The sequence below is a fragment of the Amblyomma americanum genome, chromosome 4 (assembly GCF_052857255.1).
Source record: "Amblyomma americanum isolate KBUSLIRL-KWMA chromosome 4, ASM5285725v1, whole genome shotgun sequence".
In the NCBI taxonomy this organism is placed as follows: Eukaryota; Metazoa; Arthropoda; class Arachnida; order Ixodida; family Ixodidae; genus Amblyomma; species Amblyomma americanum.
The window spans coordinates 194,838,140-194,862,318 of NC_135500.1; the positions used below are offsets into that span (position 1 = coordinate 194,838,140).

Genomic DNA, 24,179 nt, shown 5'->3' on the forward strand with positions numbered 1-24,179 from the left:
TACGCTACCAGGCGGCAGTGACAGCGATACGGGAAATTTTTTGTCTACTGCATGGAGGAGTCTACTGGCAAAACCGCACTGCGCGTAAACAATTTTTCTTCGTCGTAAACATTTTATTTTTTCCTGGTTAAACAAAGGGAAACACTTGACCCTTCAAGCCCTATTTTCTGAACCATGAGCGGAACCATGCTTAGAGTTTCTTACTTATATTTTTAGAAACTATATTTTAAGAAAACACGACATCGCTAGCAACGGCAGCGCCGCCACTTGGCCTCTACTTGCGCAGTTCGCAGCTAGTTCCCACTGCGGGGAGCTAATGTACTAAAGGTGTGTGGGGCGAGATCGGACGTCGGCCGCCGCGGGTGTCGTTGCTGCTGGGCTGGCAGCGTGCCGTCATGGCGGCAGTAGTGGCGAGCGGCCACGCGCAGTCCGCTGGTGGCGATGTGACGGAACCGAAGGCAACAAAGGACAGCGGCAGCTCGTACGCCCAAGCCGCGGCCCGTGTGTCATCCCGGGAGCCGGCTGCTGTTTCGAACGGATTAAGCGACCAAGGACCGTCGGAGACTTCACAGGGCTTAAGCCTAAACAGCAATATGGTTCGCCCCGGATCGTGCGCGCAGATCGCGGCCGACGCGCCCAGGGCGAACCCCTGGGTGAAGCGCAACGCGGCGGCACACGCCACCAGCGGCACCGCCGGCCGCACCGACACCACAGGTGAGCGATCGCGCGCCGTACGGCACTGCTGGAGCTTGCGCGGCGTACGCGGTTCAAGTGCAGCGGATCGGATCCACGCGCGCAGGCCCTCTGGCCCACAGGTGATACGAGTACTGCCTAGCGGCTGCCACGGATCACATGCCATGAGGTGATCCTTCGGGGCACAAGCCGCATGCGACACGAGCGCAATGAGCGATTGGATCTACTTGAAATGCCTCTCTACCAGCGGCGCCAACCAGCCGGGAAGCACACCGCTCTGCCTCGTGTAGTGTCGAGAGCTGGCAGCTGCTGAAGTGCACGTGATCACGTATTACTCTTCCGTTGCTTTGACAGCCGATGACCTCTGTCTGTCATCGGAAATCGTTACACGATTTTTGTAATCTATGCGTAGAGACGGATGGAAAGGGGACCACTATCGGTCCGAGGCGCCGCAAGGCATGGCTGATGTTTTCGCATGGTGACAAGATTTCTGCTGAAGCAGTAACAACGATCCGCGTGGTTTTTTTGACGCCTTTCCGGTTTTTGCCGTGGAACGCGATACTTAACAGTGGCCGGGGGTCGGTCCGCAATCAGTGACATTTGCTCTGTGCAATACTCGATACTCATGTTTCTGGGCTACGAGCGGTTGAAAACACCTTACTGTTGCAGTGCCCATTTCGGAGGCAGTGTATACAAATCAGGGAACCACTTGCTTAAAATTTCAGTGAAGTAGAATGATGGCTTATTGCTTTGTTACTGTCGCCATGCGCCAAAGCTTTTCAACATGTTTTTTTTTAATCACTAATCTCGTTCCTTTGTTCTGTTCACTCATCAAAAGTGACGTAACGTGATGTGTTGCTTTCTGGTCACTGGGACGAAACTGTTTGTCGGTTGTTTAGTATGACACTGTCATTTGATTTTTTTTCTTTTCACTGCCAAGATAGCTTCATGCCAGGAGTGAAGGAAGTGACCTTCAGATATTCAAGCAATCGGAAAAGTAGATTTTTAGTAATGTCATCAAGTTAAACATATCCAGAACCAATGTGCTCTGAATTGTTACAGAACATGCATTTAATCTCACAGCTGTTCAACATCTGGTTAGTTGCATGAACAACGTGTTCTACTTGCATATGTTTGTTTCGAGGCGTGTTAACAATGGAGTTAAATTTTACTGTCCTGTTCATTTTCGACTCATTACACTCGTGGGTGCTTTTAAGGGAAAATCTGGTATTAAGATTTCGAAAACTGCATTGGGCATAACATGACAACTGCAATTTGATGTCACTTATGTTGGGTAGTCCAATCCACTGTCAGAAATCTTGGCGAGCCTTTTTGGCAGCTACGAGCTACGTCACGGCATTGAGGGTTCTTTTGAGCGTTTTCCTTCTAAAGACATTGAGTTTTGAGCATTACTAGTGGCGCAGTGAAATGCTGTTAACCAATTCTTTTTTAATACTATTATCATTTTCTTTGTACATCTTTTCTTAAGCTCACAAAATCTGTTGAATAAATAGGGGCGTTCTGTGTAGAATCTTATGGCTTAGTAATTTTCTGGGCTATTCTGCATCAGCATTGCCATAGACAGCCAAGAACTAACCTTCAGCGCTCCTGGAGATTTCCCTTCCTCCGTATCATTCCTCCTGAACTGTAAGCTACCCCTACTGCAAGATGCTTGCAGGGCTTCACACAGTGGCGAGCAGCAGTACGTTGTTTTATTCCTATACCTTTGTACCGATCACTGAACCTGAAGGGATGAGCCGCAGATAGTGCGCAAAGAGGAGAAATGACATGTAGGAAGCATAATAGGTGGAGAGGTTTAGAAATGCACAGGAAATGTCAGTCTGCTGAGCAAGGGCCCTGTGCCATGTACGGAGGACCAGTTGTTGAAATGTTTGTCAACATTTGGTGCAGTGAAAAAGCATTTCAGAACCCCTTTAAATTCCTCGCCATTAGCATTGGTGGCCTCTATTGTATCAGTGCAGCTTGTTTTGCATGACTCGTTGCACCACCACTAGCCAGTTTTGTGTGTGAATGTTCAAGAGAAGAAAGCACGTCAAGAATGTAAAGAAGCCGCAGTGTAAGGGTTTTGGACAGCTGTGTATCGGTGTCATTGCACGTGTTGCTCCAGGCCCGCACTTTCCCGCAAGCAAGCTGCGTCGAGAGTAGGGAAGGGTCAGAGAAATAGCAGCTGCGACAAAGGATGTTTCGGGGCCTGTTTAGAGCTGTCAAGGGATTTTGGAGAATGGCAGCAGGTCACCTGCATTTCCGTTTGCAATTTTAATGGAGTGAGTTTCACTATGCCACCGTGGCAGTGGAGGATGCTGGTAGTTGTAGTTAATAGCAGAGCAATGCATGATCACCATGCTTGGTGAGGGGATGAAGGCAGGATAGGCAGGGTAGCCCCTGCAGTTATGCTCTGAAATTGTATAGTATGATTTGTTTCTATACCGAAGTAAGTATGAATGCATTTGTAATAAAAAAATTTCACCTAAATGATTTTTGCCTCGTGTTGAACAGAATATGATAACTCCTGTCAATAAACATTGGCTTACTAACATGCCATATTACAGTGTTACCCACTATGTATGCCAAGCAAATGTTAATGGACGAAGCCCTCTCTTATAATTCACGATGTGGCTAGGGGGTGTACCTATTTTATGGTTTCCTCATGAGCAGTGATAAGCCTGTGTGGACTGCAGGCAGCATAGTCACTGCGCAGGCTGTGCCCACACGTTGTAAGAAATAGTGGAATTGATCTCTTGGATGACATTATGTGGCATTTTCTTTTAATGTGTTAGCATTAGAGGGGTCTGTGGAGGCGGAAATGGCGACCACCGTCACGCATGAGACGCGGTGCAAACTTTGTGACTTCACCACAACCTGCCCACAGGATTGTAAGCAAACTGCCTACCGTGGCAGACGGCAGTTAAAATAATGATTGGTCACGAGAGGTTGCTTGGGACGAACAACTTGGGTCTTGGGAAGCCCCACTGATGGCTGTGCAAGAAATGGGCATTCGAAAGTGAGTGCCGTGTGGCCACATAATCTAAGTAGGCTGGACCCACATAGACGTGGAAGTGGTGCTGCTGTAGAGTTGGGTGGTGTGGCGCACCATTCGCTGTCACTTTTTGGCCTTGGAAGAAGGCGAAAAGTTTGAGAGTTATTGTGAATGACACGTTGGTAGGGCTGGGCACATTGTGCTCTGTGCTTTTATCGTCAAGCTTTGCTCCGAGTGTGTGGTTTTCTCTAATGCGTGGTTTTCTCTGCACAGCCGACGGCCCTTCGGGGGGGAAGGAGGCACCGCGTCAGTCATCCGCTTGCCGCAAGGTGAGGCTTCAGCCTGTGCCTGTCTCAGATGGGTCAAATTTATTTTTGTGTACAGCTGTAATTTGACTGCTCAACCTAGCCAGCAGGTGCCGTTGTTATCACTTAAGCTTCCCCCAGGCATTTCTGAGGTCCATTCGATACTAGTTCCAAGATGTCTTGTTTCACATTTTGCACTGCACCAGGTGCGTAAGCGCAGAGTGTTTCACGAGCTTGACCTGCACGGCACATGCACTCGTCTGGCATAAATGGCACCCTGCTGGCATTGTCTGCTGCAGTATACGCATAATATGCAGATGTGGGGAATTTGATTGTGCTGAGGCAGGCTATTTGGCACATGACTGAATGCGAAGTGCTAGGACAACAATGTAAGCAAGTTTTCGAAATGTTAAAAGATGTATCCTAGGGGCCGCAAATGCACTATAGTCAGATACAACTCTAAAATGAAACGGCAAATGCCTGCTCCTCGGAGGGGGTCCGCAAGCCAATGGCATTGACAGATTGTCATGACATATTGGCTAATCCTCTTGCACCTGCTACCTTGAATTGCAGGGGGCCGGTAGGCACAATGGGATTAACCACGGATTAACTGGATTAACTGGGATGTCATCATAATCGGCCAACACCATTAGTTGGAGTGTTTCCTTTGAAGAGCATTTGCTGCTTTGTTCTGGAGTTGTATTCAATTGTGCTTATGTACAGTTGCAGCCATAATAATCCAGAGCATACTTCAAAGATGCAACCTCTCATGCCATTGCTGTGTTTGCGTAAAAAGCGAACAGATCTTCATATTTCGTCTAAGGAATATCTGAGAAAAGTTCAAATGCCAAAGATTGCTTTATATCACTTTAGTTGCAGCTGTGCACAGGTCAATGCCAGTATTGTGTTCTTTATGTTCCTATGTCCTGTTCAATTAGCACTGTTTGTATTCAGTCAGGAAGCTGATTTGCCCTTTTAAAAAATAAATCAACTGCATTCTAATGCACTTCCCTTTCCTGCATCCGGTTTCAGTAGCGTCTATTATATCTTGCAAGAACGCTATGAGTGATCAAGGTCACAGCTTGAGGTGTAGCGGCCTTGTATAAACTTGACCTAGAACTGCATTCTGAACATTCTATTCCATTTCACTTGACCATGACATCAATGTGGCAAAAGCAACAGCCTGTATGTAAGCAAACTGCTAATTAGACACAGCTGTTCTGGTTGCGGCACCGCCACTCATGCCACCGCATCCTGTCCGGCTGTGCCATGCAGACTACACTGCACCGATTCGGCACGCGAACAGTGCACAGTTCTTTTGCCGAGATTGCATTAGTGTTGATAAAGCTCATCAGGTGTGTCAAACATGTCGTGCTCTATCACTTGTGGTTGCTGGTTGGTCAGTGTGACACGGGCTCGAGACTCGTTTGTATAAGCAAGCAGGTGGTTGCGTGGGCATGTTTATATCACTGCTAGCGTAATGTCTCCTCTTTCACCTTGCGATAATGGGAGTAGTGACCAATTGCAGACGACCAAATGGAATGGAAACAAAACAGGTCCTTACAGGATACAGCCCCTAGGCAGGCTTTATTGAGGGTCTTTTTGTCAGTCATCTTTTCAAATGTTAATTGACAGGGTGAATAGTGATCAACTGACTTCGTCGTCGTAAACATTCATTACAAGTATTTTGTAACATTGGTATACCAGACAGCAGTGCTGTGTGAAGCAAATATATGATTGTGGTGCTCGTGCTTGGCCTTGTCAATGTTGCACTGTTATGTTTAGTTTTTTGAACAAATCGCTTTACTTTACTGCGCATGGTTTTAATTGTGTTTTTTTACAGGTTAGCGTATTCCTTCAGAAACGCAAAGCCTGCAGTGTTTGTAGCATTGTAGTCACTTTCCAGATGCAGGACAAAAAAATATTGGTGGCTCACTTTACTGCTTTATTGTAGTATTCTTATGTTTTGATGATTTTTTCGTGCCATGTGTTCTGTTTGAGGGAATGGGCAAAGTAATTTTATCAACAATTCATGCACCAAATTAAGATTAAATTTTGGAAAATCAATTTCTGCCAGCATGGAAGTGAAAATTGGTTAGGGCGAGAAGCTAAAGCAGGTACAAAGGCAGCTCTGCTGCATATGCCTTGCAAGATTGGCAGCATCTGCATTGCTTGTTGTTGTGCAGGTTAATGAGGAAGAGGATTGGCCCAGCCTCGGACCACCATCAGCTCCTCAGGTGGGTGGCCTGCAATATTTACAAATGTTGTGTACCAGATTGAAAGACGAGCAGCTGCAGAGTACTAGCTGATTCCGCATGCATGCAGTATACAGTAAAATCTCGTTGATACATCTTTTTTTTATCCCGGGAAAAAACATTATCCGGGAAAAGGTATGATCCAAACTCCTTGATTATGAGAAATGTAACTGTTGAATGAGGTAAAAAGACATATATTGACAATTTCACTTTATAAAAATGTCGATTGTCATTTCTTGGCACAAGAGCTAAACAGATCCTATTCCAGTGCTCGCTGAATTCAATCCGCATTCGCGTTGTCTTTAGCGCGGAAGGAAATTCGTAACGCATCCGGTCCGTCGACGGCAGTGGCGAAAGTAACCAAAATCTTTTCCTGGTCATTTTCGGATGCTTTGCCCCTTTACTCCCAAGTACTGTGGGAAAGCCACCGCTCTGGCTGATTGTCAGTGTTTCTGCTTCTTAAGCTGTGTCTCCCAGACCCGGCCTGTTCGTATATAAGTGCACCGCCGTAGTTAGTAGAAGCTTCGCCTCGTTTCCCTTATGCACCATGAAAAAACAGCGTTTCTCCTCTTCATACCGCATCCCCGCAGAAACGGCCGTCGCATGTGCTAGCGCGCCGTTTTTATTTTTTGTTCTTGGTGTTGGTGATGGTGGCGCTTCACCTCATTGCATCGGTAACTGCCGCAAGAAAACATGTTGCGTGCCCTCTCGTTTGGCCCACTTGTAAGTTTGCATACGACCAAATTTGTCGAAATTCTAAATGTTGCAACCAGGAAATTGTGTTTTCCGGGAACGTAATAACCGGGAAATATATAGTGTAACTCTATGGGACATTTTTAATGTCATGATTTTGCACGTACTAGCCGGGAAATCTTATGAACCGGGAACGTATCAACGAGTTTTTACTGTAATCGACAATGTACAAAACAGTGGCATGGCTTGAAACTCAGGATTTCATTGACACGAAAGAAAAGCATGCACTGGCGATAACAAAATAAGTTATTTTTGAATGATTTTGGAAGGCTCCGGATTGATTTAGACTGCCTTGTGTCTTCAGTGTGCGATGCCAGCACATGTTAAAAGAACCCCAGGGGGTCAGAATTATTTCGCAGCCCTCCACTTCGGCATCCCTCATAGCCCGTGTGTCGGTCGCTTAGGGACGTTAAATTCCACAATTTACAGTTAAATTCAGTCAAGCAAGTTCTTTATCAAAAGTTTGAATGGTATCACATTCAAAGCCAGCATAATGGATGCTTGTCACAGAGGCAAAATAAATTTGAAATACGCCAGGTTCACTGCTAGTAGGCGACTGTTCTCATGACTGCTGGTCCATTCTTTGGCCATTCTTGATGGGCTGTACTAAATGTGGCGTGCAGATGCATTCTGACTTTTTTCGTTGAGTTAGGCCCATCCTGAAAGGAGAGGCGTGAATGATAATTGACATGTTGGGAGGTGTCTAAGTGTGGAACAGATATTCGTGGTAGTAAAGGCGTTAGTTTGGCTATGTCTGATTGTATGGAGTACCATATTTACATGATTGTAAGTCGACTCAAATGTAAGGCGACCCCCTCGTATCACATTTCAGAAAAAAAAAGAAAAACTTGGAGGTCGTTTAAGCTTGGCCTTTAACAATAGAACGCGACAGCATTATCCTGCTGCCGCTGCTTATCGCTGGCCGCCGTCGGCTGCCGCGCGCGAGCGGGCTTGTGGGCACATTCCAAAACGAAAATATATTAGTCACTGTACTACTCGTCCACACTTGCGCCATCGTCCTCACTAGTGCTGCCATCGTGATCGCTGCTGCGGTCCCACAGCATGTCTTCCTAACATCATCGTGCAGCAAAATCCTGCACTTCGCAACAGCCACATCATGACATCACCAGGAACAGCTGAAAATTTTGCCTTGCTACAGCTGCCATGCCTGTATCACCCGTTGCGAACGTCGAATTTGCAGTCTGGCACGCAGTTGTCCGTTTCTTCAGCGTACTATAAAGAATGACAGCCATCTTGAATGTATTGCTCGTATTGTATTGTAATGTATTTTAATGTATTGCTCGGCAGTCCCTTGAGCGCCGAGTGCGCAGTTGAAAGTAAAAAAAAAAACTTAGAGGATGCCTATTAAGATTAAAATGCATGTGTTATCGGCTGCTACTGCTTATCAGCAGCTGCAGTCTGCAGCCATGAGTGGGGAGTGGGGTGGGAGTTGTCAGTTTGCTGCTTATCAACAGCCGCCATTGGGGCGCCGCACGGAGAGGATATGCTGGTTCTGCGCGTTGACGTAGCAGCAGCTCAAGGCCAGCACCAAGAGCGATAAGACGGAGCTGCACAGAAAAAATGCAACCACTTTGTAGCATGCCTGATATGTCGTTTGTCTCATGTTTATTTATGGTGCCATGCTTTAGCTTTGATTGTAAGTCAGCCGCCTGCCTTTGGATTTTCAAATTTTGAAAAATATGTTGACTTACAATTGTGTAAATATGGTACTGGTGGGGAGACAAGTGACCATGTTTGTGTGGGGTGGAAGTTAGCTTGCACCTGTTGTAAGAGCATAAATGTAAATACTTTCAACATGCCCGCAGAAGTGAGAGTAAGGACGAAGGCTAATAAATTCCGAATTTTTTTTTAATTAAAAAAATATTCTGTTACAGTGTTTTTCAGAGGCAGCACTTCTTGTCACTACATTTTGCAAATGCTGTGGTAACGCTGTTTTGAGTCTTGGCTGCTTCTTTCAACTAGTACTCTAGTTGACGTTTTTTATTGGCTGTAGTTGTGGTTAGTCTGACGGTATACCTAGCTAGCTTTTGTCACAAGGGTCATCCTTGCCATGTGTGGCTATGTACCGCAATAATGACGGGACATGAATTGACTAGCTGAGAAGAAATCCGCATTGGCTTTAACGTAGTTTAGTGTAGGCTTTGTATAATGAATAAGACACCGAGTAGACTTAAGAGTCTAGCCATGGCCATGTTTATGGCTGTTATGGCTGATATCATGCTGGTTGAACTTTCAGTATTGCAAACAAATGATGCACATTTTCCTGACAAAAAAGAGGGCTCATATAAGGTAGTAGTTGGGCAGAGTGGTAATCAGATTTTTTTACAGCTGTATTGAGGATTTTAAGAATTGTCAAATGGTTTATGCCGCACAGAAATAAGGCTATCAATGCTTCTTTTTTATGATTGTATTGAGGATTTTGTGAATTGTCAAATGGTTTGTGCCGCATAGAGATAAGGCTATCAATGCTCCTGGCTGGATTGCACGCTCTTCAATTATTGAATTTCCTGCCTGGGTGCTGGGTTTTGTTAAAGGGACACTGAGGGCAGCTTGATCAATTTTTATTCTTAGTGAAAATAGATTCTGTGGCTCTCTGGCTGTCTTGATATTTGTTTGGCTGCAGAATACACCTTTATTGTGGAGAAAATTGTATTTAAGAACTTCCCACTACTTGATTCAAACTTGCGATGTCTAGACCGAAAAAGGACTCCACGATCACCATTTTTAGTGAATGGTAGTGTAGCTTAGCCTCTGGGATCCGCGCCCAAAAAACTGTGCCGACGCACAAAGTTTACTTGTGAAATCAGGAGCGCTGACACCTGTATATGTATTTTTTGGTGTTCTTAGGTTATAAAAGCCTCTTGTTCAATGAAAGCAGCATCTTTGTTGGTTTCATGCGCCAATCTATCGATACAGGCCAACTAGAACTTTTTCTCAGTGTCCCTTTAAATACAGCATTTCAGTGTAGCAGTTCCCTTTCCTTTAAGAAACATGTTCTCCTGTGCTGTTGTCTACTGTGGTGCTAGACCAGGAAAGAAGACTTATCAGTCAAAAATGGGCGACATCACATATATAGTGCTGGAAAGGGCTGTGCGGTGTAATTCTCTAGTAACCATAACGGGCACTGTTGCTTTCATTGTGCCGTTCTTCTTTGCCTCCGCAAGTATCACAACTTGCCGAGTATCACTCAGCTTTGTGCTCGATTTTTCAAGGAAGTTGTGAGGAAGCACAACTCCGTCTTAAGTAGGAGCGCTTCTTGCAGTTCATGTGCAGCCTGTCGCTGATTTCTGGTGTTGTGCCTGTTCCCATATACAACCTCTTTTAGCAGTCTTTGTCGGGGAGTTTCACGATGCTTTGTATCAGATGTCTTTCCAAATCTGTTGTGAAGATTTGAATGCTGACTTAAGTGTGATATTGCTGTACAGTCACCAGCCGAATTTTCGAACTCGGCGCGACCCGAAAAGTGGTACAAATAATCAGGCAGGCCAAAAACTCAGTGATCGTAAAAAAAAAATGCTTTACTGCGAAAAACTGAGTTCAAAAGTTGTGAACTTCACTATTTCCCATGTACCATTTGCAGCCAATGATATTAGATTGTACTATCCAAGTGAGAGTGAAGCTTTCGTCGTGTCCACGCCACCAAACATCACCAAAATCAGACTGTGCTACGGGCTGTAGGTCATGTCATGAATGCACTGCCGGCACCATTCTACGGGAGCCACGCTAAGTGAAAACGGTGCTTCCTAGGGCACCGACAGTCACAAAGACAGAGAGGGAACCCACTGGAAGAAGCGAGGTGAAGCAAGCTCCTCAGGCTGCACCCCCACCCCCACATACCCTGTCTGTCCCACACCATGTGCGGTGTCACCTAAGCTGCGGTAGACACTGCCGCTGTCTTGTTTTCTATGCAACCATGCGCTCTTTGTAGCCTGTAGGCCACCCCAATGGCAATGAAGAGCATACCACTAATTCGAGTAGCAGCAATGAGGAACAAATAGCCAAGCCTATCTAAGTCAGTCCATCCGATTTCCTTCGTTTAGGTTTAAGATGGTGCCTTTCATGCCAGCGAAAGACTAGTTGTTTGTTTTTTTAAGTCCAAAAAATCAAACTTCTGGACTCCACAGGGCCAGAAATATTGGTCTTGAATATATACACATTCCTATGAGGTGCCTAACAGTTCCTCGATAAAATTAAAATCAGTCAGCTACTGTATTGTATATGGCTCGGCTTCTTTGGAGTTGCTTCCGCTGCGATTGTCTGATGTCACCCGTATGTTTTGTAGAACAACGAGGCAGGCCACGGCAGCGATGATGAGGATTCGGCCAAGGAAAACCGGGACGGGGCAGCCAGCAGCACACCTGACTCATCGGCCCGCAACACTCCACGCTCAGGTCCCCGCAAAGGTGCCCCATGACTCATGACTATCGTCACGCACCACGTGTATGCTCACCTCTCTCTGGCACCCGTGCAGGCAGCAAGCAGAAGTGGCTTCCGCTGGACATCGAACCAGCCAAGCCGCGTAAACCAGGTGAGGATGGTTGTCATGGCTGAGTGGCGTTGTTGCTGTGAGACGGCAGAGCAGGAATCTCAGTTACTTGGTCCTTGCTGCTTCATTTGCACTGCCTGCATTCCAAAAGAAGAAAACTTGTCCAAGAATGAATTTTGGGCTCACTGTGAGTCTCCTCCTGTGATGAGTTTTGACATATGCACTCTAGGGTATGACAGCATCAATTGCTCATTATTGCTGAAAGAAAATATTGGTCCCTTCTTGCATTGGATGATTTACTTGCCGCTAAGCCCAAATAGCAGCAGAGCAGAGAGTGATATCACATGTGTGCAATTAACACTATGCATGTCAGCAGCGTGCTTGAAATGTGACCATTAGTGCTCCATTAAAATTAATTCAGAGTTGCACAGAAGTGATGACCAAAATCTAAAGGTCCGTTTAATGCAACAGCCACATGGTCAGTAATTCTGTCAAGAAAGTGTGAGGCATCTGCTTCTCCTTTCGGCAGCTTCTTCATCCTACAGTATCCTGGTCGTCTTTTTTTTTTTTTTTGCTCCTTTTCTCAATTTTGTTAGTCATATTTTTGTAAACAGTTTCCATGCTCTATACTCCAGGTAACTTGGCAAAAATGTAGTGCAGTGTTTGTCTGAGTGTGCAGATATTAGGTGCTATGCCTGGTGAGCTAGCATGACCCATCATAGGCTTAGCTGAAGCTCACCTTGGCAAAGTGGCTGATACCATGAAGGATATGCCATTATTGCTACTTACAGTGGGTTTAATGTGCCCCACAGCAGTCGCCCATCTTCTTCAAAGTGTGCGTGCCATGTCCCTATCAGTGCCACTTGCATATGTGACTGTTGGGCTTCTGTGCGTGCAGCTGGGCATGATGGGGGTGCACGACCTGCAGGCCGGCCTGCGGAGGGAGGCGAACGTCGGGGTCGCAGCTACCGCGGGCGGCAGCGGGGAGGTCGGCCAGGCCGGCCCTGGAGCGCTCCACGGCCATTGCCTGCCACCAGTGCCTCCAGCAGCCGAGGTGAACTCATAAAACCACATGGTGCAACTCCCGTGTAAAGGGTGACTATAGGAAAATAGGACGAGCACCAACACTGCTGCCACATAGGCACTTCCGGTTGTAATTGGTGTTACGAGTACACCAGGTGTACATGCTACATTGCAGTGTGTTCCCACCTGACCCTGATAAACAAGTTGGCCTGCTACATGCCAGTGACACTGCATGCTCCCATAGTTGAAGTGGTGGAAACAAGTGAGTTTGTTGTCAAGTAAAAGTAAAGCGAGGTGCTGGAAGTGGTAATGAGTTGGGGCAGGTAGTGACAGCTGATCCGGATCATGACAGGGAAATAACTAGAAGGATAAGAATGGGGTGGAGCGCATATGAATAATTCTCTCATATCATGAATGGCAGTTTACCAATTTCCTTCAAGAGAAAAGTGTACAACAGCTGTATCTTACCAGTACTCACCTACGGGGCAGAAACGTGGAGGCTAACAAAATGGTTCAACTTAAGTTAAGGACAACGCAGCGAGCCATGGAAAGAAAAACGATAGGTGCAACGTTAAGAGACTGGAAGCGGGGAGAGTGGGTGAGGGAACAAACTCGGGTTAATGACATCCTAGTCGAAAGCAAGAGGGAAAAATGGTCTTGGGCAGGGCATGCAATGTGAAGGCAAGATAACCGCTCGTCCTTAAGGATAATGGAGTGGATTTCAACAGAAGGCAAGGGTAGCAGGGGGCAACAGAAGGTTAATTGGGTGGATGGATTAGGAAGTTTGCAGGCATAGGGTGGAGGCAGCTGGTAAAGGACAAGCTTAATTGGAGACATGGGAGAGGCCTTTGCCCTGGAGTGGGTGTAGTGAGGCTGATTATGATTATAAAAGTAAACACTTCCTATCAAAAATTTTGTGGTTATGATGCAGCAACAGCAGGTCCCGTATTCTTTAAGTGTGTAATACACTAAGTGGATGTAGAGTCGTCGACCGATTTTTCGGATTCAGCGGGACCCAGAAAGTGGTCCGAATAATCGAACAGTCCAAAAAATCTATGAACTTCAAAAAATAACTTTTCTGCGAAAAACCGGCTTTCAAAATCTCGAAAATCGCTGCTCCTCATGTTCCACCTACAAGCGATAATATCAGACTGTATGTGAGCCATATTCATGTATTCGTCATCTCTGTGGCCGCTAGTCATGCCTCGGACGAATGCAGCCGCAGTGGTGGCCTAGTCGTTTGAGCATCCGCCTCCAAATTGGTAGGTGCGAGGTTCGATCCCCAGTGCCGCCGGGTACCCAGTGGTGATACAATGGGTACAAGCTTTCCCGTGCCTGGTGCTCGGCTTCTTTAGGGTGAAATGCTTGGGAAATGGGTCTTTGACCCCACCTTGAGAAAAGGAGCCACAAGTTGGGCTTCTAGCGCACGAGGCGGATTTAGGGTTGCTTGACGACGGAACTTATCTCTGATCAGTCAAGGCAAGAAGTTTTTGGTCTGCCAAAGAGTATCCCCCAGCCACTCACGGAATAGGCCAGGGCCCATAAGTTAGAGCGAGTCCCATAAGTTAGAGCGAGTCCCATAAGTTAGAGCAAAGCTCAATTACTGGTGGACCCCCACACCAGAGACTGCTCTTGTACCAATTTAGGTTTGGTCATCCTTGGGCTCGAAAGCCCTCCCAGCGAGCGTAGCGGACCGGTCCACTACTGCCACCCCATTGGTCATGTGTGGGTTTTGGACAGGCGGTGTCGCTACTCCCCGTAGCGTGCTTCTGTGCTGTGCACCCCTGCCAGACGCCGAGGCGCCCTTGACTTCGGGCATTCTCTTCGTGCCGCGCTCCAAGCGAAAGCCCGATTCTGCCAAGTTTTCTTAAGCGCCTTGGATTTGATGCCGGTCCTGGTGTACAAGCCAGGACTTACAACCTACGTACCGGAAGCGCGAGTGTGGGCTTCATCCCACACCCCTTTGGTCTCACAGCGGTACTAATCACAGACTCCCAAAGGACGCAAGCACCAGTTCTGCTTTCGCTTCGCACTCGTTCTCTTTGCCTACTGAGACGCCCGCAGGCCGCAGCGTTTCCCAGAGATGGCCCTGGTTTCTCGGAGGGGAACGAGGGCAGATCCAAGCACCGCCCCCAAGTGATCGAAGTGCTCGGGTTACACAGGGACGCCCCTACTCCTGATGACTTTAGTCAGCGGGGATTTCCCTGCAGCGATTCTGCTTGAGACTTAGCCACAGCAGCCTATCCCTAGGCTGCCATGGCTTATCAACTCTCTCGCTTCGGGTCATTGGGAGTGGGTCACCACCAGCCCTTCCCAGGTTCATCATTAGCGTCGCCTCCTTTTCACTGGATTACAGGAGCACACAACTACTCCTGGCATTGCACTTAGGGCCTTCATCGCCAGTGCTCGCACCCCGCTAGGTAACAGGAGGACTCTACCCCTCCTAGCGTTAGCCGTCTTGGGAGCAAACCTAGCACTCCACAGCCCCGGTCACAGACTTAGACTGTGCCCACGTAGCCAGCCCTCCGGTCAACAGCTGGCCACAGCACAGAAGTCAATCCAGCCCATCATCTGTGAAACTGCTGATGTTCTAGCTAAGGCCGCGGTTCACCACTTCCAAACAACCGTCAGCTCCAAGGCGCCATACCCCGTTTAGGGAGCACAGATTAGCCCTATTTTCAATAGGGTCGCCTCGGGTGAGAGCTCACCCATGTTCTTAGAAACCCAATCTCAGCAAGCCTTTGGCTTGCTTTACAGGCTTACGCCAACCGAGCCCGGCTGAAGAGACAGAGATCTTATGCAACACAGTCTCCATCTCCATCTTGCTAAGCAAGAACAGTCAGTTTGTATGGGGCAAAGACGCAAGAGGAAGCCAGCGCCTCCGAATGCACTCCCCCCCACCCCCTCTACCACGTTTGCTGCCCCGCACCGCGGGTGGCGTCGTCCAAGCCGCGACGGACGCTGCAGCTGTCCCGTTGCACCATTTTCTATGCGACCACACGCTTTTTGTAGGCCATTTCGATGGCAACGAAAAGCGTTCCGTTATCTCGAATGGCAACAGTGGAGAACAGCAAAGCTTATCCAAGCCAGTCCGTCCGATTCACTCCCAGCCGATTCCGTTTAAATCCAAGATGGCGCCTTTCACGGCTGCGGAGAACGAGCTGGTTGTGACAGTGGTACCCGTGCGTCTATACTAGGTCGAAATAATGAACTGGAAAAACATCACGGTATTGTTGGCGTCTTTTTTAGACCGAAAAATCAAACTTTTAGACCCTACAAAGTTCGAAATATCAGTCGTGAAAATGTACACGTTCCTATGATGTGCGCGACGATTACTCAATGAAGTTGGAAATATCGCACAAGTCTGAAAACATTAGTCCAAAATATCTGTTGGCTACTGTATCTACTTTACTCGGACACCCAGGTGTGGCTGTAACAGCTACATGACAAAGGTGGCTCATCTTTCCTGTTTCGATGTTTTATGTGAGAACTGCACTTGCCATTGCATTGATAATTGTAGTGCATAATCAGTGTTGCAAAACTTGTTATATAAATAACAGTAGGCTGTGGGAGCTTCCATTACACAAATAACACGCGTTTGCCCGCCCCTTTTTTTAACAAAGAGAATGCACTTGATTTCTGCTATGCCCATTTAGACATGTCCACTTATTGCACACTTCCATCGCAAATGCATGAAAACTGCCGTACTCTGGCCCATGCAGGTGGGTGCTGCGTTTCCACTTGCATGCTAGTTTAGGACTGCAGAGGCAGGCACATAGTGTTGATAATGTTAGCTGGACTCTAGAAACAAGCTGCACTGCATAAAATCATTGTTATAATATTTTTGTAATTTTTACAGAATGTCTGCATGGTTCAGTTTTATATTGCATTTGAATGCTTCCGTAGCACGAGAGTAGCACCTCTCAATTGGGATTTATCACCTCATTTGCACTTCAGGAGCTGACTTGGGGTCGAGCAGAGTTTGCCTCGGTGTGATTCAATTAGCCATGTAGCAGTATCCGATCTGCGTTGAATTCAATGACTCAGACATGATGGAAAGTCTCCTTGTGACGATAGTATTATTTATCACATGAATGCATGTGGCATCTTCTTTGCCTCTTCTGTCCTTCTCTCCTACTACTCCTGCAGCTTTCTTGAGCCAAGCAAGGCTGTTTCATTGACTGAGAAGCTAATGTAGGGAACAAATTGTTTACTACTTCTACTATGGGGGACCTCTTGATAATCTCTTGTATATCTGAACAAGTTTCATGCTGATATATTGAAGTCGAATCCATGCAAGAGTTTGAGGAGGTCTTCCAGGTGACAGAAGAGGGGACCAACAGGTTCCTTTAGTCAGCTATTTCAGTCAGTGAAATAGCCCTGCTTGGCTCGAGGAGGTAATTCTGAGAACAAGGGAAGGGAAGGTTAGGTGAAAAAAAAAAAAAGCTATGGTCATGTGGTTAATTAGTAACGCTCTTCCTGTTTACTTTTTCAGTAGAGATCCACTGGAAGTCCTGTCATGGCATAGGACATTCATATTATAACTGGACGTTGCACGTGTGGCCACAAATAGTTGTACCTCAAAAATGTCTCTTAACCCTTTCCTTACTGAGAAAAAAGACCGATTTTGAGTGTTTCAAAATAAAATTGTTTCATCAAGAAGTGCTAAATGTACTGTGCGTTGTGAAACGTCGGACTGTAGCTTATTGATTGTACATCTGATCGGAAAAAAATGCCAGAGTTGTGTGTGCAAAACATTTGAAAAATTTATTGGTTAAATGTGCTGGTAGCACGAAAAAAGAATACAAGCAAAACAAAAATAATCCACCGCACCGAGACATGAGTCTATTACAAAATAATTAAAATATACAAAACGTTGCACATGTTCTTAGCTACCATTCTTGTGATTTTCAGCTGTGTACATAATACACTGTGCTCTCCGTGGCCTTTCAAGTGAGGGAATAGGACTGTTTTGCCACTAGATAAAGCAGTTGCGTGAAGAAGTGGAGGTATTTATGGGATGTGCTGCACATTACACTTGTTCTCAGTTCTATTCTCATTTTTTATAGCAGAGCTTGCAGTTCTGCCTTCTTTCTCTCTCTCTTTTTCTTTTTTTTTCCCCCCAGTGGGTTGTGAATGGGTTCTGTGGGTGAAAAGGAAGTGCGGCCTTCCTTGGCTTGATCATCATAAAAAAATCTGCTTGTGCATTTGATAAAATATCTTCACAGTGTGTTGTGGAGACCCTAAAGCGCCAAATAAAACCACTGTCAACATTTAAAAATCAAGCGCACTACAGGAAAACGTGAACAGCAAAACGAAGCACGTGCCAGCACGCGTTGATGTCCCAGGTCTCGTGAGATGAAGTCTTGCAATTGAAACTGAAATCCGAACATTCCACATGACTAACTCACCACTGCTGCTCTAAAAAAGACAGAGATACAGCATAAGAACCAACAAAAGTGCTGAGTGTAGCCTTTCACCTTTGAGGAACGTGCGGTGCAACAGACGCCATGATCGCCAACCGGCGGAGTACATCCGGTCAAAGTTTCATTTTTTTTGCGTCGCCTCCTTGCATTAGAAGATGAAAAAACAAAACTGAAACCAAAGAGGTGGTGTTATAGAAGCAAACTGGATGGCACAGCTTGGTGGCAGGTTCAAAACGTCGGATCATATATGACTGATGGGCTGTGTCACAGTAAGGAAAGAGTTAGTGGGTCTATTCTGGATATCAGCAGCAGTGTTTTGCTTTTACATCTTTGGCGTGTTTTCTTATATAATTGTAAATTAAACCCTGCACAGCACAACTCCGTGACCCTGTCATTTTTTTCAATGTTAGTCAAATGTCAGTGGCACCCATGCTGTTGGTGCTGTGCATCTAAGCCTAACACTGGCTTCCTGTTTCTTCTGAAATAAGAGACTCAGTTGGCCCGGAAGTGTTGTAAAACAAATGGTTGACATAACAGAGGTCTGATGCGACTTGCCTGTGGCATGCAGGCCCAGATGACGGCTTTGCACCTGCGGCTGGTGTGGGCTCATCATTCCTGGGCGCCTACTACTTCAACCAGGGCTACATGCGAGTAGACGAGGCCACGTTACGCGAGTACGTGCGCAAGCAGGTCGAGTACTACTTCTCTGAGGAAAATCTTCAGCGGGATTTCTTCCTGCGCCGAAAGGTGTGTTGATAGTTTCATCTTCCTTTAGCCTTTTCGGTCACAGTGTCACAGTATGTGCACATAACCTGCTTGATGTCGATTTCAGTTACTGCTGGAATGTAATTTGCCTCGAATAGCTGGTCCTTATATTTGGAAACCCTTGCAACAAGCCAGGTGTGTGAAGTGAATGCAGAAAATTGTTTTTGAGATGGACGTCACCGCATAGTACAGTAACTGTGGTGTGGCTGCGGTGAGTGTGTGTTTTCATTTGCTTGCTTTTCAACCACAGTAGTTTTTGAGGGGCCAAAAATGTGCTAATCTGTTTACATAAATACAGTAAAAGGTCGTTAATTCTAACTTCAAGGGAACAAAAAAAATGTTTGAATTACCAAATGACCTCGAAAAAAACTGTCAAGAACTGCTTGCATCATGGTAAGCTTATTTGGCGAAAGGCTGGGCAATGGTTGCTTGATTATAAGATGAGAACAGCGCGGCAGTGACTGTTTTTCAAGCTTCTATCAATGTATTGTTGTGTGCATACTGTCTGGGTCATCAAAGCAGAACTGCTCCAAAATCGTAGGGGCCCCCCGCATCCTTCATGGTGCGACGCAGTGAAGCTCCACTGGTACTGCGTCATACCCATAATAAGTGGCACTGTCGCGTGTGAGGAGGCTTCACTGCGTGAACAGTGAATGGCACATGACAAGCGTGGAGTTTCGTCGTACTGAAAGAACGGAACCATACAGACTGAAGCGAAGGAAATGGCGCCAAAGTGCCTAGATGAAATAAAATGGAGGAGACACTTAACCTCCACCTAAAGGGTATGATGCAGTAGCGTTAATGGTTTAATGCCCAAATATACGGAATTGGTCAGTCTCTACTTTGCATTCAAAGAACGCTGGGAGTCCTCATACCACTCCTGATGCAGTGGTGCAGCAGTTAAGCGATGGGCTGCTGCCCTGCGATGGCAGGTGCTGCCACTGGTTGGGCTTGTGCAACCAAGGTTGCTCTTCCCTAGCAACCTCTCGTGACCAGTCATCAATTTAACTGCTACCTTCCACAGTGGTCAGTTTGCTCACAATCCAGTGGGCATGTTATGATGACGCCACAAGGTTACGTGACATAGGTGGCCCACCTGTCTCCTGGGTTGCTTGTTTCTCTGGGGATTTTTCGCGGATTTTTCACTCACGGTCAACGAAATCGACAACAGATGCCAACGACGATGACGGCTTTTCTCTGACACAGGCTTCTTAACGTTACATCGTCAAAAGCGGGGGTAGGAGAAAACCAGCGACACGCTGATCAGCATCTGAAACAGTGCTCATCTGGGTTAGGTTGGCTGCTTGATGCTGGCTGGTAGAACCAGAAAAGCGAGACCAAAGCTAACCGGTTGGGCTTCTTCGGAGACAAAGCCACCTGTTTTCGTCACGCCTGTCATTGCACACAAGTCAGAGGTGCATGCACTAGTGACTCTGCAGCATGGAACTCAAGTTTTGAGTAGGTCTGTCTTGGCGATCTCTTGCCACACTGGTCATGCCTAGACATGGCAACGAACGGGAGTTGAATTAACAAGCTTTTACTGTACTACATATTAAGAACTTGAAAGCAGTGTTGAATCACGAAGTGAACATATGGGGACTGGACTCAAATTGTGCAATTTTTCGGACCCTCGGACCAATTTTTCGGACCCTCAAGGGGCCGAGATAGCGTCTGGAAAATCAGGCAGTCCGAAAAAACGAATTCACACAACACGTCATTCTATTTACCGACCGGCTTGAAAGACTCGTCAATCTGTTTCTTCTGGGCACTTCGTTGCCATACCAGTAGGTCAGCTTGCCCGTCAGCAAGAGTAACGTTCTCGCTATAAACAGCAGAAAGCACTATGAGGGCCTGCGTTAGTTCAGAGTTTGTTGGCTGCATATTCACTGGCTCCTCACTGTCGGAGCCCAAGTCATCTTCCAGCACCTGTTGAACTATTTCGTCGTCGGTAAGTTTAGCACAGAGCTCAATCTCATTGTCAGCGTTGGCAAACTGCTCCAGCGTCACTTCCATGGGAACGGCGCCTGCAGCACTACTGTTGCTATCATCTGATGATGACGGCATTTCGTGTTGGGTCGTGAAATCCACGTGGCGGAAGCAATTTCATATTGTGCTCTCGGTCACTGCCTTCTATGCGTCTGAAAGCATGCCAAGTGCAGAAGTCAAGTCCACACTGTAGCTCTTGCTTCTGTCGACTCGTAGCACCATACCACTAAGCACACGTGACCGATGGAGCTGCTTCAGAGTCCAAATAACCTCTTGATCCATCAGCTGTAGTAGGGACGTCATGTTTGGCGGCAAGAATTCCAGCTGCATAGCTTTAAGGTCCTTTACTTGGTCATGTGATGTGCAGCACAGTTATCTACTAGCATAAGAACTTCGCGTCCTTGGAGCTCAAACTTCCTATCCAGCTTCCGGATATAGTCTTCAAAAATCTCTTGCATTATCCAGGCCTTTTTATTGGCTTCGTAGAGCACTGGAACACACGCTCCCTTGAATCGGGTTCTTCGATTTGCCGATAATAAGAATCGGCAGCTTTTCGGTTCCCAGCATTGCTGCCGTCGGACGGTCAGCCATTCTTTGCTGTGCCTGCCACTGTGGCAATGGTCCCCAGCAAGCTCTAGTGCTTTTTCGGATAGCAACTTGTAAAACGGCCCGGTTTCATCGCAGTTAAACATGTCTTCGGGCCCGAACTACTGGAGCAATGACTGCTGACTACCAAATCGATAACTTTCTGCAGCAGACTTGTTGACGGCGCACTTTCGCCGCACATCTTTTTGAAGCTCAAGTCATATCTCTTCTTAAAGTATCAGACCCACTAAATTTACAGCCCTCAGTGTTCATCTTAAGAGCCAGGGTTTCTGCCTTCTTCAAAACGTCACCGGACACTGGCACCTGTTTGGCCATCATGGCTATTAAGTTAGAAGCCCACGGCGCCGATGGGCCGTCGTCGTCGTGAAATATGTAATTAAAAATAAATCTAATATCCGCTACTGCGATTCAAACCTGTGGCGCCACAAAGGGATCATCTTCACTGGCCACTGCACAAGGGCACTAGGCTATCACCACAGCCAAACACACCTCATGTTAAACTGCAACACACACTCATGATGTGCATAGCACATCGTCTTCTTCATCAACTAATACTACTATCAAACTAATATTCGCGCTTTGAGCTATGTGGCTGTAGTGACAGATGTGCGCTGCATGTGTTGGCGTAAACAATGTTGTGGCAGAAACATGGCACTATAGCAATATGAGTGGCCTTTGACAACATTGATGCAGAGCGGTACTGGAGCATAGTTCGCAGGCATGCATTGGGTATTGTAGGCATGTGCTGTTTTTGTTTGGTTCAATGCGAATTCGAATCGAATAGTAATTTTTTTTCGAATAATTTCAAAGTGAATATTTCAAATAGTTCTAGCATATAAATTAAGCTGAATGGCACCGTAGGCATTTTAAAAATCATGTGTTGTTCTAGCACACAAGCTCATTACCTGAAAAAAAAAGTGAAAATGCACTGAACTCCATTGCACTCATCGAAGCATGTCGACGTTCTGCAAAAATGGCCATCGAAAATTGGGGAGTTGGCCTACATGCGCAGCCAACACATTAGCGGGCTCTGAGACAATGTGGAGGTCGCCCAGGAAGGTGACCGCGGCCACATTTATTGGAGGGCTGATGGAGAGAACACAGTAGCGGAGCGGTGGCGGCAGCATCCGGCCCTGGCCAAGGTCCTGAACGTTCTCCCCAGTGCGGGCTGGGGACACTTCGTTCTTTTTGGCACTTCGCCACAGCCAGCCGCGAGGGGCCGCTACAACCTATTATGACACCGTGAATGCTGGTCTTAATTGCGATTGTGTTATTACGCAGCTTTGCTTTTAAGCGACGACTCCACAAACACCTGCTAGCGAGTGCGCAGAGTTCTCCATTAGGGGTAGCCAAGTTTCACCCCAGCTCTCTCTCTAGAGCTCCCCCTCCCCCCATCTTCCCCCCCCCCCCCCTTCCCACCATCGTCTATCCAATTTGTTATGGACAAGGTAAGAAGAAGCGAAAGCCTTCTACCCAGTATATAGCCAGTTGACTTGCTGAAAAACGCAGTAACACCGGCATGTTCACTCCGAAGCGAGTTTCTCTGCTTCAGAGCATGTCACCATGTTGGCTGTGACCTCATTGGAGTATTTGAGCATCTGCTATGGAGCTTAAGCTGTGTGCGTCACCGTCCGGTTTCTTCGATAGTTTTCACTGCATTCGAACCGCCACATCCTCTTTCGGCGCTCCCACCAGTCAAGTGTGGCCGGTGCATTCAATTATGATGGTTTTGATTATGACAGACACTGAATACGGCCCGGCTGTCTCTGCTGACACTAATGCCTTCTGGTGTGTTCGCCACCATGTTTGCCAGCCTCGCCCGTACTATCCTAGATGGAATGGCATTCCGCATGCTCGCCACTGTGATCATCATCTCGCATATCGGTCTGTACTGGCCTACGCGCGCTGCATCTGTGAGCTGGGCGCTGAGCGCTCCAGTACGCTCTTCAGTACATGCGCCGCTCAGCTTCTCAAACTCAGTGCAATTTTCCCCGGTGTTTCGCGTCGGCAGTGAAATTTCATTACAGTGAAAGTGCAGCAAAATTTACTTTGTGATATTTAAGCAAAAAAATACAAGGTGTTCTGAAAACTATACTACTTCATTACATTGAGGTTTAAAATTGTAAATGTTCTTTTTCGGGTTGGTCTTACATGTACGTAAGTGGATTGCAGTTATGCACAACCACTGCTATAACACTTCACACAAAACCCTGGGCTTCCAGTTGTTCACTTTTCACCCTGGGTGACATGCTGGCATTGTCATGATATTTGAGCCATACCCTGGGTCATGTAATGTCATTGAGGAAAACGTCCGGGTCCCTGCAGATGGACGCCCAAGGCTACCTGCCGCTGAGCCTGATTGCGTCGTTCCACAGGATACAGGCGCTGACGCAGGACGTGGCACTGGTAATGCAGGTACGGCTGCTTGTCATCGGTAGAGGGCAAGGGGCAGCAGTGCTCATGTGAATTTGTGTGCAGGCGGTGCGCGAGAGTGCATTGCTGGAGCTGAACGACGTAAAGGTGCGTACAGTCAAGGACCCACTGCGCTGGCCGCTGCCTCAGGCAGCACTGCACCCCGATGTGCCTGCCTTTGTGCCAGGCCAGCCATACCCTCCTGCCACTGCTAGTGCCACCGCTGCTGCCACTAACACAGCATCATCAGATGCGGGCGATGACGCCGATACGGAAGAGGCGCCCGACGAGGGCTGGAAAGAAGTTCGGCGCCGCAGCCGCTCACAGCGTGCCCGAACAGCCTCTCAGAGCCAGGCCGCCCCCGACCGCGAGGAGCTCGAATTCCAATTTGATGAGGAACTGCAACGAGCTCCAGACGGCCGTAACAACACTTTCACTGACTGGTAAGTG

At 47.1% G+C, this 24,179-nt stretch overlaps 1 protein-coding gene across 2 annotated transcripts in view; it reads left to right on the forward strand.

Moving 5' to 3' along the window:
• Positions 1-312: 312 nt before the first annotated feature.
• The window catches only part of LOC144128952 (la-related protein 1-like), a 29,937-nt gene continuing 6,070 nt past the window's right edge, over positions 313-24,179 (forward strand). Inside the window, exons 1-9 of one of the 2 annotated variants that reach the window (XM_077662781.1) lie at positions 313-714; positions 3,965-4,020; positions 6,183-6,233; positions 11,308-11,428; positions 11,497-11,553; positions 12,410-12,565; positions 18,529-18,707; positions 23,643-23,732; positions 23,796-24,172. In XM_077662781.1, the coding sequence (XP_077518907.1) occupies positions 396-714; positions 3,965-4,020; positions 6,183-6,233; positions 11,308-11,428; positions 11,497-11,553; positions 12,410-12,565; positions 18,529-18,707; positions 23,643-23,732; positions 23,796-24,172 (1,406 nt within the window). In that variant the 5' untranslated portion in view covers positions 313-395. The remainder of the gene's footprint in view (positions 715-3,964; positions 4,021-6,182; positions 6,234-11,307; positions 11,429-11,496; positions 11,554-12,409; positions 12,566-18,528; positions 18,708-23,642; positions 23,733-23,795; positions 24,173-24,179) is intronic. The other variant, XM_077662782.1, reaches the window with a different exon arrangement.